The sequence below is a fragment of the Anolis carolinensis genome, chromosome 4, assembly GCF_035594765.1.
Source record: "Anolis carolinensis isolate JA03-04 chromosome 4, rAnoCar3.1.pri, whole genome shotgun sequence".
In the NCBI taxonomy this organism is placed as follows: Eukaryota; Metazoa; Chordata; class Lepidosauria; order Squamata; family Dactyloidae; genus Anolis; species Anolis carolinensis.
Window position 1 is genome coordinate 210,876,419 of NC_085844.1, and position 13,858 is coordinate 210,890,276.

The following is a 13,858-nucleotide window of genomic DNA, read 5'->3' on the forward strand; positions in this document are numbered from 1 at the left end:
AAATGGAGACTAGACCCTGGTAAAAAGGGCGGTCCTAAGATGTTGCACTCTTTGACCAATCACTGCAAAGAAAACTGCAGCCAGCTTTTGCAGATTCCAAGCCACTTTTCCTAGGCCTTTGCAGCCAGAGGCTGAAACAGAATGCAAAGGAGGGAAAACAAACAAACGACCAATAAGTAAGGCAAACCATCGTCCTGGGGGACGGAACATTAACAGTTGTGTATTGGATTATATGTCAACATAATATGCACCCTGAATTTATTTTTATGTCAAATACAGGTAAGTTTGAAGTCAAGCTTCCAAAGTACAAGGGAATCAACCAAAAACAACCTCCAAGATTCCTTGTTCAACTGAAACCTCATGTAGTGACTTTGGGATTTGATTGTTACATGAGTTGTGCTGTGACTGGCTATCCATCACCTAAGGTAACGTGGTACAAAGATGGCAAGAACATCTCCAAAGATCCAACCTTCTTCAGCAAAAATGACCTTGGAGTCTGTTCGCTGGTGATCCCAGGAGTTGCAGCCTCAGATGCTGGCCAATACATGGTGGTGGCCACCAATGAGCTAGGTGAAGCAAGTAGCAAAGCTGGACTTAGCATAAAAGGTAAGCTGAAAACAATGGAGGTCTGTCACTTGCATGCAGCATATTATCATTTAACTTTCTCTTCGTGTACTCTGTGAATGCACACTAATGGAGAAGGCTGCGCCTGCGCAGGCTCCAACGGAAACTCTTCCAAGCTAAAGTTTGAATTTTTGTGGTAACCACGCCCATCTCCCCGCAGGGCATATAAGGCAGCCCTGGGCGTCCGCTCCCCAGTCCGCTTCCCGCTGCAAAGCTCACTTCAGACTCTTCATTCTTCTGATGTCTACCACACGCTTCAAGCGCTGCACTCAGTGTGCCGCTAAGATTCCTGACTCAGACGGCCACGCCAAGTGTCTTCTTTGCCTTGGCGAGGCCCATGTTGTCGGTACTTGCCGCTTCTGCCTAGCCCTCACGGCCCAGGCAAGGAAAAACAGAGTGGCCAGACTTAGGGCGGCACTCTATGAAAGGTCGCTTGTGCCAGATCCCACAGCTTCCACCTCGACAGCGATGTTGACAGCGGTCGACAAGGCGCCTTCGGTTTCCTCCAGGGTCTCCAGATCTTTCAAAGCGGCTAAGCCTTCGAAGCCGCCATGCATGGTGACTACACCTACGGTATCGACTCGGTCAGGCAGGATGAGCCCTCCTCGACTTCGAGTTCCTTGGCTTCAGCGACATTGGTTTGCTCCCATGTGGCTTCCCCGCCTTCAAGCTCAGTCATAAAGATCGCTTTTAAGAGAGCCCAAGAGGAATCTCGATGCGCCCAGTCCGACTTGGCGGTGGTCGGCCCAGTTCCACCAACACCTGGTAAATCTATGAGGGCGCCCCCTAAACGACTACCAGCGAAGAGGTGGATGACTCAGCGTTCTTCTTCTTTGGCTTCCTCGTGGAGAGCTGTTCCTTCTTCCTCGGCAACTTCATCAAGAAGATCCTCCCCCATTCAACCGGCCTAACAACCTCGAGCTGCTTCTCAGTCCGCCCCCCATCAGCAGTTGTCTGAAGGTGAAATACAGGACTCATCCCACTACTCTACCCAAACAGTGGTCAGGGTACCAGTGCCGGAACCCTCCTCGGAATGTCGGCAATCTCGCCAGCAGCTTTTCCCCCCGCACTCAACTCCAGAACGGGGAAGACAAACGGTCCGCTTAGCCCAAGCGGTTCAAGCCTCGGCCTCCAAAGACCCTCGGCCACCTGCTGCTCCTGCTCTTGAGGTTATGCCTCCTCCAGAAACTGTGCTTTCCTCTCCTCCTCGGTCCCTTCAAGGTGCCGAGTACAATGAGCTCGACGTCGATCGTCCCGAATCCATCCTTTCGGCCTCTGTCGTCTCTTTGGGCCTCAACCTCTCGCCCCCTCATGACGATTACGAAGTCGACCCCCCTCCCCGACAGACAACGTCTGTGCCTTCTCTGATCAGATGGTCAGAATGGCTGATACCCTAGGGATGGAAATCAAGCAGACTTCCAAGGCTGTGACCAACCCTGTTTTCAAAAGGGTCCAAGCCCAGCCCCCCCCCCCCCAGCTACCCTACTACCTTTTCTGCCTTATTTACTGGATGTTATCCAAGCTTCTTAGAAGACATCATCTTCGATACTGCCCACTTTGAAAAAGATCGAGGCCTGTTACCGTACCAACAACGACTCCATGGAATGGCTTAAACACCATCCAGATCCTAACTCGATGGTTGTCAAGGCCTCCCAGTCTTCCGGTCACCAGTCCAATACTCCGGCTGACAGAGAAGGCAAAAGGTTTGACGCTGTCAGTTGTAAACTTTACTCTGGTGCCCTCCTCCTCTGCAGGATGGAGAACTATGAGGCTTGTATAGGCGCTTACCAACAAATATTTTGGGAAAAGGCCCAACCTTTTTTTGCGAAGCTCTCCGACGAAGATCATTCGGATCTTACCACGCTTCAGCAAGAGGCAAACTCTTTAGCCCACCATCAAATTCAGATGGCAAAACATAATTGTGACATCGCTGGAAAAATGATTGCCGACGCAGTTGCCATTCATCGGCATTCCTGGCTGAGGTCATCGGGTCTCTCCTCATCCTCTAGACAGGTCATTGAGGACTTACCTTTTGATGCATTGGGGCTCTTCAATGCTGGAACTGATGACAAGCTCAAATCTAACCATGACTTTAAGATTCTGACTTCCAAGTGTGGAGTCGAACAGCCCCACGCCCAGCGCACCCATTGGTTCCCTCATCGTTTTTGCCTTTTCCCGCCTCAGTCCTTTCGACACCAAGGCTTCAGGCGGTCTGCGGTTTCGAGCCACAAAAGCCAACAGCAGCTCCACCATTTGGCTCAAACCCCGAAACAACAGGGTCAAGCCACTTCCACCCCCACTCAAGCTCACCGGCAGAACTAACGCCATGCTCCTGCGTCTGCCCTCCACATCCAGTACCGTTGCAGCCGCCATACTGTCTCCACAACCCTCCGTCCCACCCTCTCCACACGCTTGCCTTTTTATGGACTGTCTGGCTTCCTTCTATCACCAGTGGGAGTCTATTACTTCAGATGTCTGGTTTCTCCGCATTGTCCAAGAAGGCTATGCCTTAGAGTTCGAGGAACTGCCTCCTACAGGTCACATCTCCCTCACCGATCCCTCTCCGGAGATCTATGCCGAGATTGACTCCCTCCTCGCCAAAGGGGCTATTTGGCCTTCTCCATCCAAACGGGACCCTCAAAGCTTCTTTTCCAGATACATTATGGTCCCGAAGAGAGACTTCATCCACTTATTCATCCACTCAACAAAATTCCAGATGGTGTCCATTGCATCCATTCTCCCGATGCTCCAGCAAGGAGATTACGTCGCATCCATAGACTTATGCAATGCGTATTTCCACATTTCGATATGGAGGGCCCACAGACGATTTCTCTGCTTCAGGGTCCTCGACCAGTCCTACCAGTTTACCATTTTGCCCTTCGGCCTCGTGACAGCACCGAGGGTCTTCACCAAGGTTGTGGCCGTTGTTGTGGCGCACCTGAGAAAACAAGGCATCACAGTCTTCCTTTATCTGGACGACTGGCTACTTGTGGGTCTCGACCCAGCTGTGCTGCAACTCCATGTCGCCCAAATGCTACAGCTCTTGGATTTGCTCGGTCTCCAGCTCAATGCTAAGAAGTCTCACCTCATTCCATTGAGGAGAATTCGCTTCATCGGCACTCTCTTCGATTCCATCACTCAGACTGTCTCCTTCCCATCCGACAGATTTCTTGCCTTCCGTCATCACCTGGCAGCTTGCGAACAAAACCAGAGGGTCCCGGCCTGATCTGTCCAGGTCCTTCTCAGTCATATGGCATCCACAGTTCTGGTCACCCCCTTTGCCAGACTGGGCCTCAGACCCCTACAAAGGTGGTTTATAGACATTTTCAAGCCGTTCCGCCATGCCAATTCTTGGTTCCTCTCAGCACCGACTCACGTCCGCCAGTCCCTTCTCTGGTGGAAGTCTCAAGCCAATGTCTGCAAAGGGCTACCATTCCACCCTGCTCTCCTGTTGGTCACCATACCTCATCGAACTACGCCTGGGGAGCTCACATTGATGGCCTCACCATTCAAGACCTCTGGTCTCCCCTCGAGAGAGGCCACCACATAAACTTTCTAGAACTCCTTGCCATTTTCAAGGCCCTGAAAGCTTTTGCCTGCTTGATACTTCACAAGACTGTCCAAATTCAGACAGACAGTGGCGATGTTCTACATCAACAAACAGGGCGGCACGGGTTCGAGAAAGCTGATGTCTCTTTCTCTCCAGATCTGGCAATGGTACATAGCCCACAACGTCTCCATAGTGGCACTCCACCTCCCAGGTCTCTAAAACTGCCTAGCCGACGCCCTGAGCAGGATGATGAGCTCCTCCCACGAGTGGCAGCTCGACCCCGACACTCTCCATTCTCTCTTTCATGACTGGCGATGGCCGACCCTAGACCTCTTTGCTTCTCCTCAAAATGCGCAGCTACCTCGATACGGAGCGAGACTTCTTCTGGCTTCGTTTCCCGGGTGCCTCGGGGACGCCTTTCTTCTGGACTGGTTGATGGAACCTCTCTACCTGTTCCCTCCATTTCCTCTGATACCGAGGGTGTTGAAGAGACTCCGCCTTGCCTCGGCTACAGCGATCCTAATAGCCCCAGCTTGGCTGCGCCAGCCGTGGTATCCGGCTCTTGTTCATCTCTCCGGGGGGACTTTTCGCTCTCTTCCATCTCTCCCTCACCTCTTGACCAGGCAGAACTGGCAAATTCTCCAGTTGGATGGAGGATTCTCGCCTGAGCTCCCTCCATCCAAACCTCCAGGCAGTTCTCCGCGCAGCCCACAAGCCTGTGACGACCAAGGCCTATGCCTACAAGATCTCTCAATTTCGTACTTCCTTCAGTCCAGAAACAATGACTCTTTCCCAACCCCGATACTGGTGGTTCTCGACTTCCTCCTTACCCTCACAGAGCAAAAGCTGTCTCTGGCCTCTATGAAATCCTATCTAGCTGCCCTATCTTGGTGTTTCCAGCATCATGGCCAGCCTTCCCTGTTTGCGGACCATCTCATAAAAACCTTTTTGAGAGGCTACAATAACCTCTGCCTGCCGACGCAGCCACTGACACCCGGTTGGAGCCTTGAGCTCGTGTTGTCCCAACTCATGTCCTCCCCTTTCGAACCGCTGGCCTCAGCAGACCTCCACATGCTTTCATGGAAGGTAGCTTTCTTGGTTGCAGTTACCTCAGCCTGTAGGCCCTCTGAACTGGTGGTTCTTAGAGTGGACGAACCTTATCTTTGCTTCCACCATGATTGGGCTGTCCTCCGTCCGGACATCACCTTTCTTCCTAAGGTGGTCTCTGCTTTCCACCTTAACCAAGACATTGTGTTCCCGGCCTCCTTTCCTAACCCTTCATCTCTACTGGAACTGAGACTTCACCTACTAGACGTTAGGAGAGCTCTTCTTTTTTATAGGGATCGGACTAGAGCAACACGCAAGACGCCGAGACTCTTTGTTGCTTATGCTCCGGACAAACTGGGTAACCAGAGGCTCTCCCACTGGATTGCGCAGGCCATTGAACTTGCTTACCAGCTGACTAAGTGCCCTCCTCCTTCGTTGGTCCGCCCTAGATTGACGAGGGGCCTCTACCTCGACTGCCTTTCTCAGGGGCATCCCTCTCGACTCTATATGCAAGGCAGCGATCTGATCAAACCCCTTAACGTTTGTCTCCGACTATAGAGTGGACTCTAAGGCCCAAAAGGACTCGGCTTTCGCCAGATCGGTCTTGTCTTCCTGCCTATCTTAAGAGGCCTTGTTTATTTATTTATTTATTTATTTATTTTATTTTTCAAACTTATATGCCGCCACTCCCCTAGGGCTCGGAGCGGCTTACAAGAACCGGCTAAAATCAACAATTTAAAAAACATTTTAAAAACATCATTTAAAAAAATAATAATAATAAAAAATCTTTAAAACATCCTAAAAGCACCTTTTAAAACATCAGCAACAGAACTCAAAAGCCTGCCGAAACAGGTGTGTCTTACATGCCCTGCGGAAGGCCAACAAGTCCCGCAAGGCACGAACTTCAGGTGGCAAGGTGTTCCACAGAGATGGCGCCACTACTGAAAAGGCTCTGCGTCTAGTTGCAGTTAGACGCAAGGTCTTAAAACTGGGGACTTCCAGCAGGTCTTGGTCCTCAGAACGGAGGGATCTCTGGGGTTTGTAAGGGGTGAGGCGGTCCCTCAGGTACATCGGCCCTGGACCATGTAAGGCCTTGAAGGTAAGCACCATCACTTTGAAAGTGATCCGGTGCGCAATTGGTAACCAGTGCAGCTGCCGTAAGATTGGTGTTATGTGGCATCTTATGGGGACTCCCGCAAGGAGCCGGGCAGCTGCATTTTGCACCAATTTGAGCTTCCGGATCACCGACACAGGAAGGCCAATGTAAAGGGCATTACAGTAATCCAGTCTCGAGATGACTGTAGCCTGGATCACTGTAGCCAGGTTGTCCCTAGATAGATAGGGGGCTAGCCGTCTAGCCTGCCGAAGATGAAAAAAGGCAGTTTTGGTAACGGCGGAGACCTGGGCCTGCATCGTCAGTGAAGGGTCCAAGAGGACTCCCAGACTCTTTACTAGTGAAGATGGGCGTAGCACTTCACCATCCAGGGTTGGCAACTGGATATCCCCACTGCCCGGTCGGCCCAGCCATAGGAACTCCGTCTTTGCTGGATTCACCCTCAAACTACTGGAACGCAACCATCCAATAATGGCCTCGAGGCACTGGTGAAAACTGTCGGGTACAGACTCCGGTTGGCCTTCCATCTTTAACACAAGCTGAGTGTCGTCAGCATATTGATAACACTCGAGCCCGAAATCTCGGACCAGCTGAGCAAGTGGTTGCATATAGATGTTAAACAACAGAGGGGAGAGAATGGCCCCCTGAGGAACCCCACAATGTAGAGGGGACCTCTCAGAGACCAGGCCCCCCCTCTCCACTCGCTGTCCACGGTTGTGAAGAAAGGAGGCCAGCCAATTTAAAGCTGTCCCCCTAACTCCAGCAACGGCAAGGCGGTGGGTCAGAAGATTGTGATCGACTGTGTCAAATGCTGCTGTGAGATCCAATAACACAAGCAACACCGACCCGCCCCGGTCAAGCTGGCATCGGAGATGATCTGTGATGGAAACCAATACAGTCTCTGTCCCATGCCCCGCACGGAAGCCAGACTGGAAAGGATCCAGTCCGGCTGTGTCGTCTAGGAACTGCTGCAGCTGCACCGCTACTGCCCTCTCAATCACCTTGCCCAGAAATGAAAGATTCGAAACTGGGCGGTAGCTGGAGGGAACCAAACGATCTAAATCTGGTTTTTTCAGCAGAGGAGAGACCACTGCCTCTTTTAATCCCTCTGGAAAGACTCCTTGCTCAAGGGAGCTGTTTATTATCTTCAGCAGCGGGTCACGTAATCCCTCCAAGCAGGATTTTACTAACCAAGAGGGACACGGGTCAAGGGAGCAAGTGGTCGGTCTAGCTGCAGCTATGAGCCTATCGAGACCCTCTGCGTCCAGTGGGATGAACTGGTCGAGGGTGGGCCCAGCAAGTGGCCACGGAGTCTCAAGTTCTCTCATTGTATCAGTTGTGGCGGGGAGGTCCCGGCGTAGTAGTGAGATCTTGTCAGCAAAATAGCTTTGAAAAGCCTCGGCTGAAGGGGTCTGATCATCACTTTTTGGGTTGGTAGGAACCGTCGTTAGAGATCTAATTATTTTGAACAATTTTGCCGGGCGTGAGCTGGCGGACTCTATCAAAGAGGCATAGTATACTCTCTTTGCTTCGATGGTAGCATGCTCATAGGACTCCATAAATGCCCTGTAAGCTGATCTCGAAGCTCTGTCATGAAGTTCTCGCCACACGCCCTCTAGCCGTCTCTTTTCCCGCTTCATCGATCGAAGTTCCTCGGTGAACCAAGGAGACCGATTTCGGCGGGGTTGGAGAGTTCCCCTTACCTTCTAAAAAAAAAAAAGGGGGGGGAGAGAAAGAAAGAAAAACCTCACCAAGTGTTGTTATTTGTTTGAAATGTTTTATTTCTATGCCACTTTTCAATGTTTACGTGTTTATACTGTAATGAAGCATTACTTACATCACTCCTCTTCTGTCCCCCTACTGCGATGTGCGCTGTGAGGGGTCTATTTACCTTTTTGTCCTATTTTAGGGACTGGTTATGCCTTGTTTCTCCTGTTGGAGATATGGTTATTTCTAATTGCATGTATCTCCTGCCCACACCAGGTGGCCATGATGTTGGGAGATACATTTTCTCACTGTCATGCCTTGCGTTGTATGCACTGGGTCAGTGTTTTGACCTTGTCCTGCATTGTGCCTTATTTCCTTCTTACCAAATAAATATTGGGTTTGGACATTCAACTTGTTGTCGGGTTTGCTCTGCCCCACCATCCTGGATCTCATCTTGCTAGTCTCCATTAGTGTGCATTCACAGAGTACATGAAGAAAAAGGTCAGGTTGCTTACCTGTAACCATGTTTCTTCAAATGTACTCTGTGAATTCACACAAACCCACCCTTCCATCCCCACTGGCAAACCTCTCCCTTTCTCGTTGCCTTTGTGGCACAGGAACTGGGGAGCGGATGCCCAGGGCTGCCTTATATGCCCTGCGGGGAGAGGGGTGTGGTTACCGCCAAAATTCAAACATTAGCTTGGAAGAGTTTCCGTTGGAGCCTGCGCAGGCACAGCCTTCTCCATTAGTGTGAATTCACAGAGTACACTTGAAGAAACATGGTTACAGGTAAGCAACCTGACCATCCCTAATATGCTCCAAAGTAGAGTCCTTCCTTGATTTTAGCTGTCAATTTGCCATAAGGCACAAATATAGGACTGCGGCAAAAGGACTGAAATAAGTGTAATCCTGGCTCAGTATCAGAAATCTATTCACCTTTAGCAGCCTGTCTGCACTGTTGCCATTTTCTTCTGGATCAGTCAGCAACAGTGGTGTCAAACTGTAGATGCACCCTAAGTGGCATTTTACTAATACCTGTAATCTCCTTTCCCATACACTTCTTTCTTTCCTTCCTATAAATCCTTAACATTTTCATTAACTTTTTTCCTTTTTTCCTTCACTCTTTCCTTTGGAAGAACCTGTTTTTCACTAGCATGGGCTGCACTGTAGCAGCTTTGCCCTGCCTGCAGTGTGATAATGTTTTCTCATAAAACTATCTGCTCTCTTACTGAAGGATGCATATTATTTATCTTATGTCAACAGCCTGACAGCTCTACCTGGCACAGCAAGTGTGAGCAAAACAGAAGCTGTTATTTTCTACACTTTTCCATAACTGGAAAGCCAACTGAAAAGATGCATGCACTCCTGTCTGATTCCAATAGTTCTGCAAAGAACAAAATACAAGTACACTTGCCATAGCCTTTCATGGAAAGACCACAGAAAAAGGGGACAGTAATTGAGATGGGCCACAGCAAGAAAAGTTAGCCATGGAAGAAAAATGATGATTTATGCATATCAATAGAGTGCCAACTGAAAATTTGAAAAACCCATAGAAATATGTGCTAGAAAATACTTTGAACTAATCCACTCTGAGATCTGGACTGTGGGATGTTCTGACTATGTATAAGGAAGTCCAACTTGAAGATATTGTGTGTGGATGTTTTGCAAGAAGAGTTTAAACATTTGGAATTGTTCAGTTAAAGTACATCAAGATTCATTGTAGAGATCTCATTTGTTCCATACATCAGTTTGGTTGCACCTGTTCAATATCAGTGAAGTTGACAAATAATGGAACTGGGAGAATGCCACCCTTATAATATGTGGGGTAGCAAAGACAGATTTCAAAATACAATTAACTTTAAAGTACAAATGAAAATATTTTTAGAAATTCTAACAGCATTTCCTTAATCAACAAGGATCAAATAAGTGTTTGGGTGTTCGTTTAACAGCGGGTTGCATCTTGATCCTGCCCCCCAATGTCCCAATAAAATTGAAGTTTTCTTGCACTCTGCATTTTCACTTGAACTAATAGCAGCTGAGGTTATTATTTTAAACCATTCAGTGAACCATCTCTGCAGAAGCCTAATACAGAATAGCAAAAAAATATACAGCAAGGTAGTATGAATATGTGGTGTGACTTTTACTCCACCCTGTCAACTATAATTCCAGAAGCAGATGGATTATAAAGTTTTTGCTCTGTAATATTAGACCGAAACAACATTTTATTCATATATCTTTAAGTAATGCCACATTTGTTCATGCTCATAATTAGTCGGGAGTCTGCTCCCAAATATCTGTCTCAAATGCATGGTTGTAGTGACTGCAGTGTGTTTCATTTGGGATGTAGGGATCTGTACAAAATTTCATTGAGCTGTCATGGCATCAGACTGCTTACAAGAGGCTAAATCTACCCAAGAAGTTAAAGTAAGGTATATTTTATGCAGCTTTGTAGTTTATGGGCCAAAGGAATATAAAAACATATTATCAAACCAAAGCAAGGATGATCCTCTCTCTAAATAATCTACCAGTAAAGTCTTGAGCATTTGAACTTGGGCCAGTAGTATGGCTCATCTTTCCTAGTTCAGGTTTTCAGCAGTGATCCTCTTACAAGGTAAGAAGCCATTTCAGCTAGAGATGTGTATGTGTATGCCAATGATTTTACACTGTCTAATATGTCTGTTCTGATGCTTCTTCAGTACACCATTGTTGTATGCGAGCATTACTGGCAGGGCAATGATATGAAAAATTTCTTTTGTTGAGAGTGGTTATAAATCTTCAAGATATGACAAGACGAAGGAATTCAGAAGAAAAAAAAGTTTCACCACCAGAGGGAGTCCTCCTGAGCAGAGGAACAAGTGCAATAAAACCTTCCCATATCCATAGATTTAATATCACGATTTCACATATGCACACTCCAAAAATATTCCCTTCTCACAGAAGTAGTGGGTCTTTGTAGGTTCTCCAGCCTCATTCTTTGGCATGTTTCCAGCCCAGTTACAGTCAAAATATAGGATTCACTATTATCCATGGAGGGGTTTGGGACATATCATCCCACAGAAACTGTACTCAACAGGCTGAAATCATTTGTTGCTTTCATAGAAAAAGTGAGAGAGAAAGGTGAAGGGATTGTTCTTGCTAGTGCTTTTAATTTTGTTTGGTTTTAAGAAACCATGATCTTTGGTGTTTTGACAGATGAAAAAACTCAGCAAAATCACCACAAAGAAATTTTTATATGTTTGGTTTTGCATGGCCCTAAAATGTTTTTTTAAATGATGGGTGACACTTGGAGTGACAAAGCTGATTTTAATAAACTTGGTATGGAAAAATAATATGTGAAAACATTCAAAATGTCTTTATTTTTGGTAACTTTCGTGATTTTAAATTGCACATTCAGCAGATTGGTGTGAATAAAAATCAAAGGGAGAGTTAAGAGAAGCAGAAAGGATATATTTCTGTGTTTATTGCTCCACCAAAGTCTGTAATTTTTCATGTTTGGGTTCTACCTACATAACACAAGGCTGCTAAAGTAATCCTATTCATTTTGGACAAATAAGATACAGCACAATGCTTCAGAAACAGCTACATATGTTTATTTAACATACTGGGGTACAGCTGTGTATGATAGAAGACAATGCTTCTCAGTATATGCACCCTTATTTACCATGTAAACATCTATTTATGCAAGTGTAAAGCTGTCGGATTTCATACCGCAAAGGAATATCTGAATTGATCAAACTGCTGATAGTAGCCTGCAGCAAATTTCTTGGGAAGCATCTTTTTTTTTCTTTTTGTTAAAGAGTCTGGCAATGACTTGGAAAATTACTGTTTTTTCTAAGGAAAAAAATGAATCCACTTTGTTTCTTTCTCTTAAAAAACTCAATTCGTTGCCTTTTGTTTGCATGTCAGTTCACATAATTAAATTGCAACTTAGCTGTTTTATCTGGAGTAGCAATGAAACAACCGAACAACCGAAACTAGTCAACAAAAGACAACCACAAGATAAAAATCTGCTTGTGTTTATTGTTCCTCCTGCTCTGGCAAAACTTCATAAAGTCTTTTTGACATTTTAAATAAGAATTAAAAGGCTCTCCTCTTATCTCTCATCCAATTTGGCTGTTTGCCTAAGAAGGAATGAACAGAACACCTTCTATGGTTATCTCTTTGCACAAGGTCTAAACTCCTCTTCACAGTCCTCTCCGCTTCACACAGCCAACCCTCTCTGCTGTCACCTCTAGTCCTTCTGTATCATTCCACTATTTCATGAAAAGCTGTCATACATTAGTTACAGATAAGAAACACATTGTTTTCCAGGTGCACTTTTATTTCAACTTCTCTTTTGAAAGTCACTGAAAGAGATCACATAATAGGAATGGATAAAGAATGTAATATCTGATCTGAATTACAAATAGTTTCTTGTGTAATAATTTTTGATAGTATAGATTTGTGAGGGAGAAAAATGGGCATGCATATTTTTCTCTATTTTGGTTTATTTCTGTTTTTCATTTTATTTCAATTTTATTTCAATGCTGCATGAGATTCAATGTAACCTTTGTGCACATTATTGTCTTATTTCTTTTTTTAAAAAACGATTTTTCCTATTGTATTTTTGTATATTTCTTCCATTAATACACACTTTTGTGAACCTTTCCCCCTAAATGTATCCATTTGTTTGCACATCGGAGAACCATTTTAGTCACTATGTTGGTGTGAATAAAGGTTCACATCAAAAGTTTAGCCAAATTAATATCTCCCCCATCCTTTAGAAAAACTGGTAATTTTTAGGAAGAACTGCATTTTACCTGTGCATATTTGTTATATGTATTTGAATAGTGGTTTCTGCTTTGTTTTACTTTGCTGTTTCAACTATGTATTACCCTGCCTTGAGCCGCAAAGAAGGGTGGGTAATAAAATTATTATTATTATTATTATTATTATTATTATTATTATTATTATTATTATTATTATTATTAGAATCTTTATAGTTTAATAAACCAAGATCTATCTGTCATATGACAGACCAAGTAAAATAGAAATAAAAATTCTAGATACCATTGTAGAGAATATTATTTCTTAAACTGTGGGTCCCGGACCCAAATGGCTCAACGTTGAGGTCCATAAAAATTGGCAACAGTCACCTAGTGGCTGTTTTAGATTTTTGCATAAATCTGCTGTGCAGTTTTTACAGTCTGTTGAAGATGCTTCCACTGTACTTTACAAAAAGAAAAATTAACCTGTTTAGTAAGTCTTGCAAATACTGTTCTATTATCACTAAATGTTTGATTTTAATATCTATTTTATACCTATATACCTTGGGTGATGTACAAATTTCTTTGGTCAAAGGGGGTCACAAGTGGAAAATTTTAAGGAAGTCTGGTGTAGAGAAAGGGTCGACAAAATGCAAGTCACATGAATAGCAACAACAATAATAAATGTATATCCTTGCTTCAAAGTGTTCTCTAGGGGATATAGAGGCCATTTAAACCACATCTGGAAGTCCACAAGGCCTTGCAGAGAGGGTCATAAAATTTATTTACAAAATGTTTGCATTTCTCCCCAAAGCTTCTTTTTGTTCCAATATGGCATGCGGGGAGCATGGGATATTAACACCACATTTTGGGCCAATTTAGGAACAAGGGAATTCTTTTTTGAAACAAGATGTTACTTCTGCTAATTTTCTATTGTGCAAAAAAGGCTTCTTTTAGACATAAAATAACCCAGAATGGTCAGAAACATGGTGAAAATGCCCATTTTGTCCCCTAAAGGGAATTTGGGAGCAAATTAATTGTAGGAACAGGTGTGTTGGGGTGATACATTCC

At 45.4% G+C, this 13,858-nt stretch overlaps 2 protein-coding genes across 3 annotated transcripts in view; one reads left to right on the top strand and one right to left on the bottom strand.

Moving 5' to 3' along the window:
- Positions 1 to 11,371, top strand: part of igfn1 (immunoglobulin like and fibronectin type III domain containing 1) — a 79,531-nt gene extending 68,160 nt beyond the window's left edge. For both annotated transcript variants that reach the window (XM_062978692.1, XM_062978693.1), the window contains 2 exons: positions 280 to 606; positions 9,306 to 11,371. In XM_062978692.1, the coding sequence (XP_062834762.1) occupies positions 280 to 606; positions 9,306 to 9,310 (332 nt within the window). In that variant the 3' untranslated portion in view covers positions 9,311 to 11,371. The remainder of the gene's footprint in view (positions 1 to 279; positions 607 to 9,305) is intronic.
- Positions 1 to 13,858, bottom strand: part of tnnt2 (troponin T2, cardiac type) — a 163,356-nt gene that overhangs the window by 6,544 nt on the left and 142,954 nt on the right. The window lies entirely within an intron of this gene.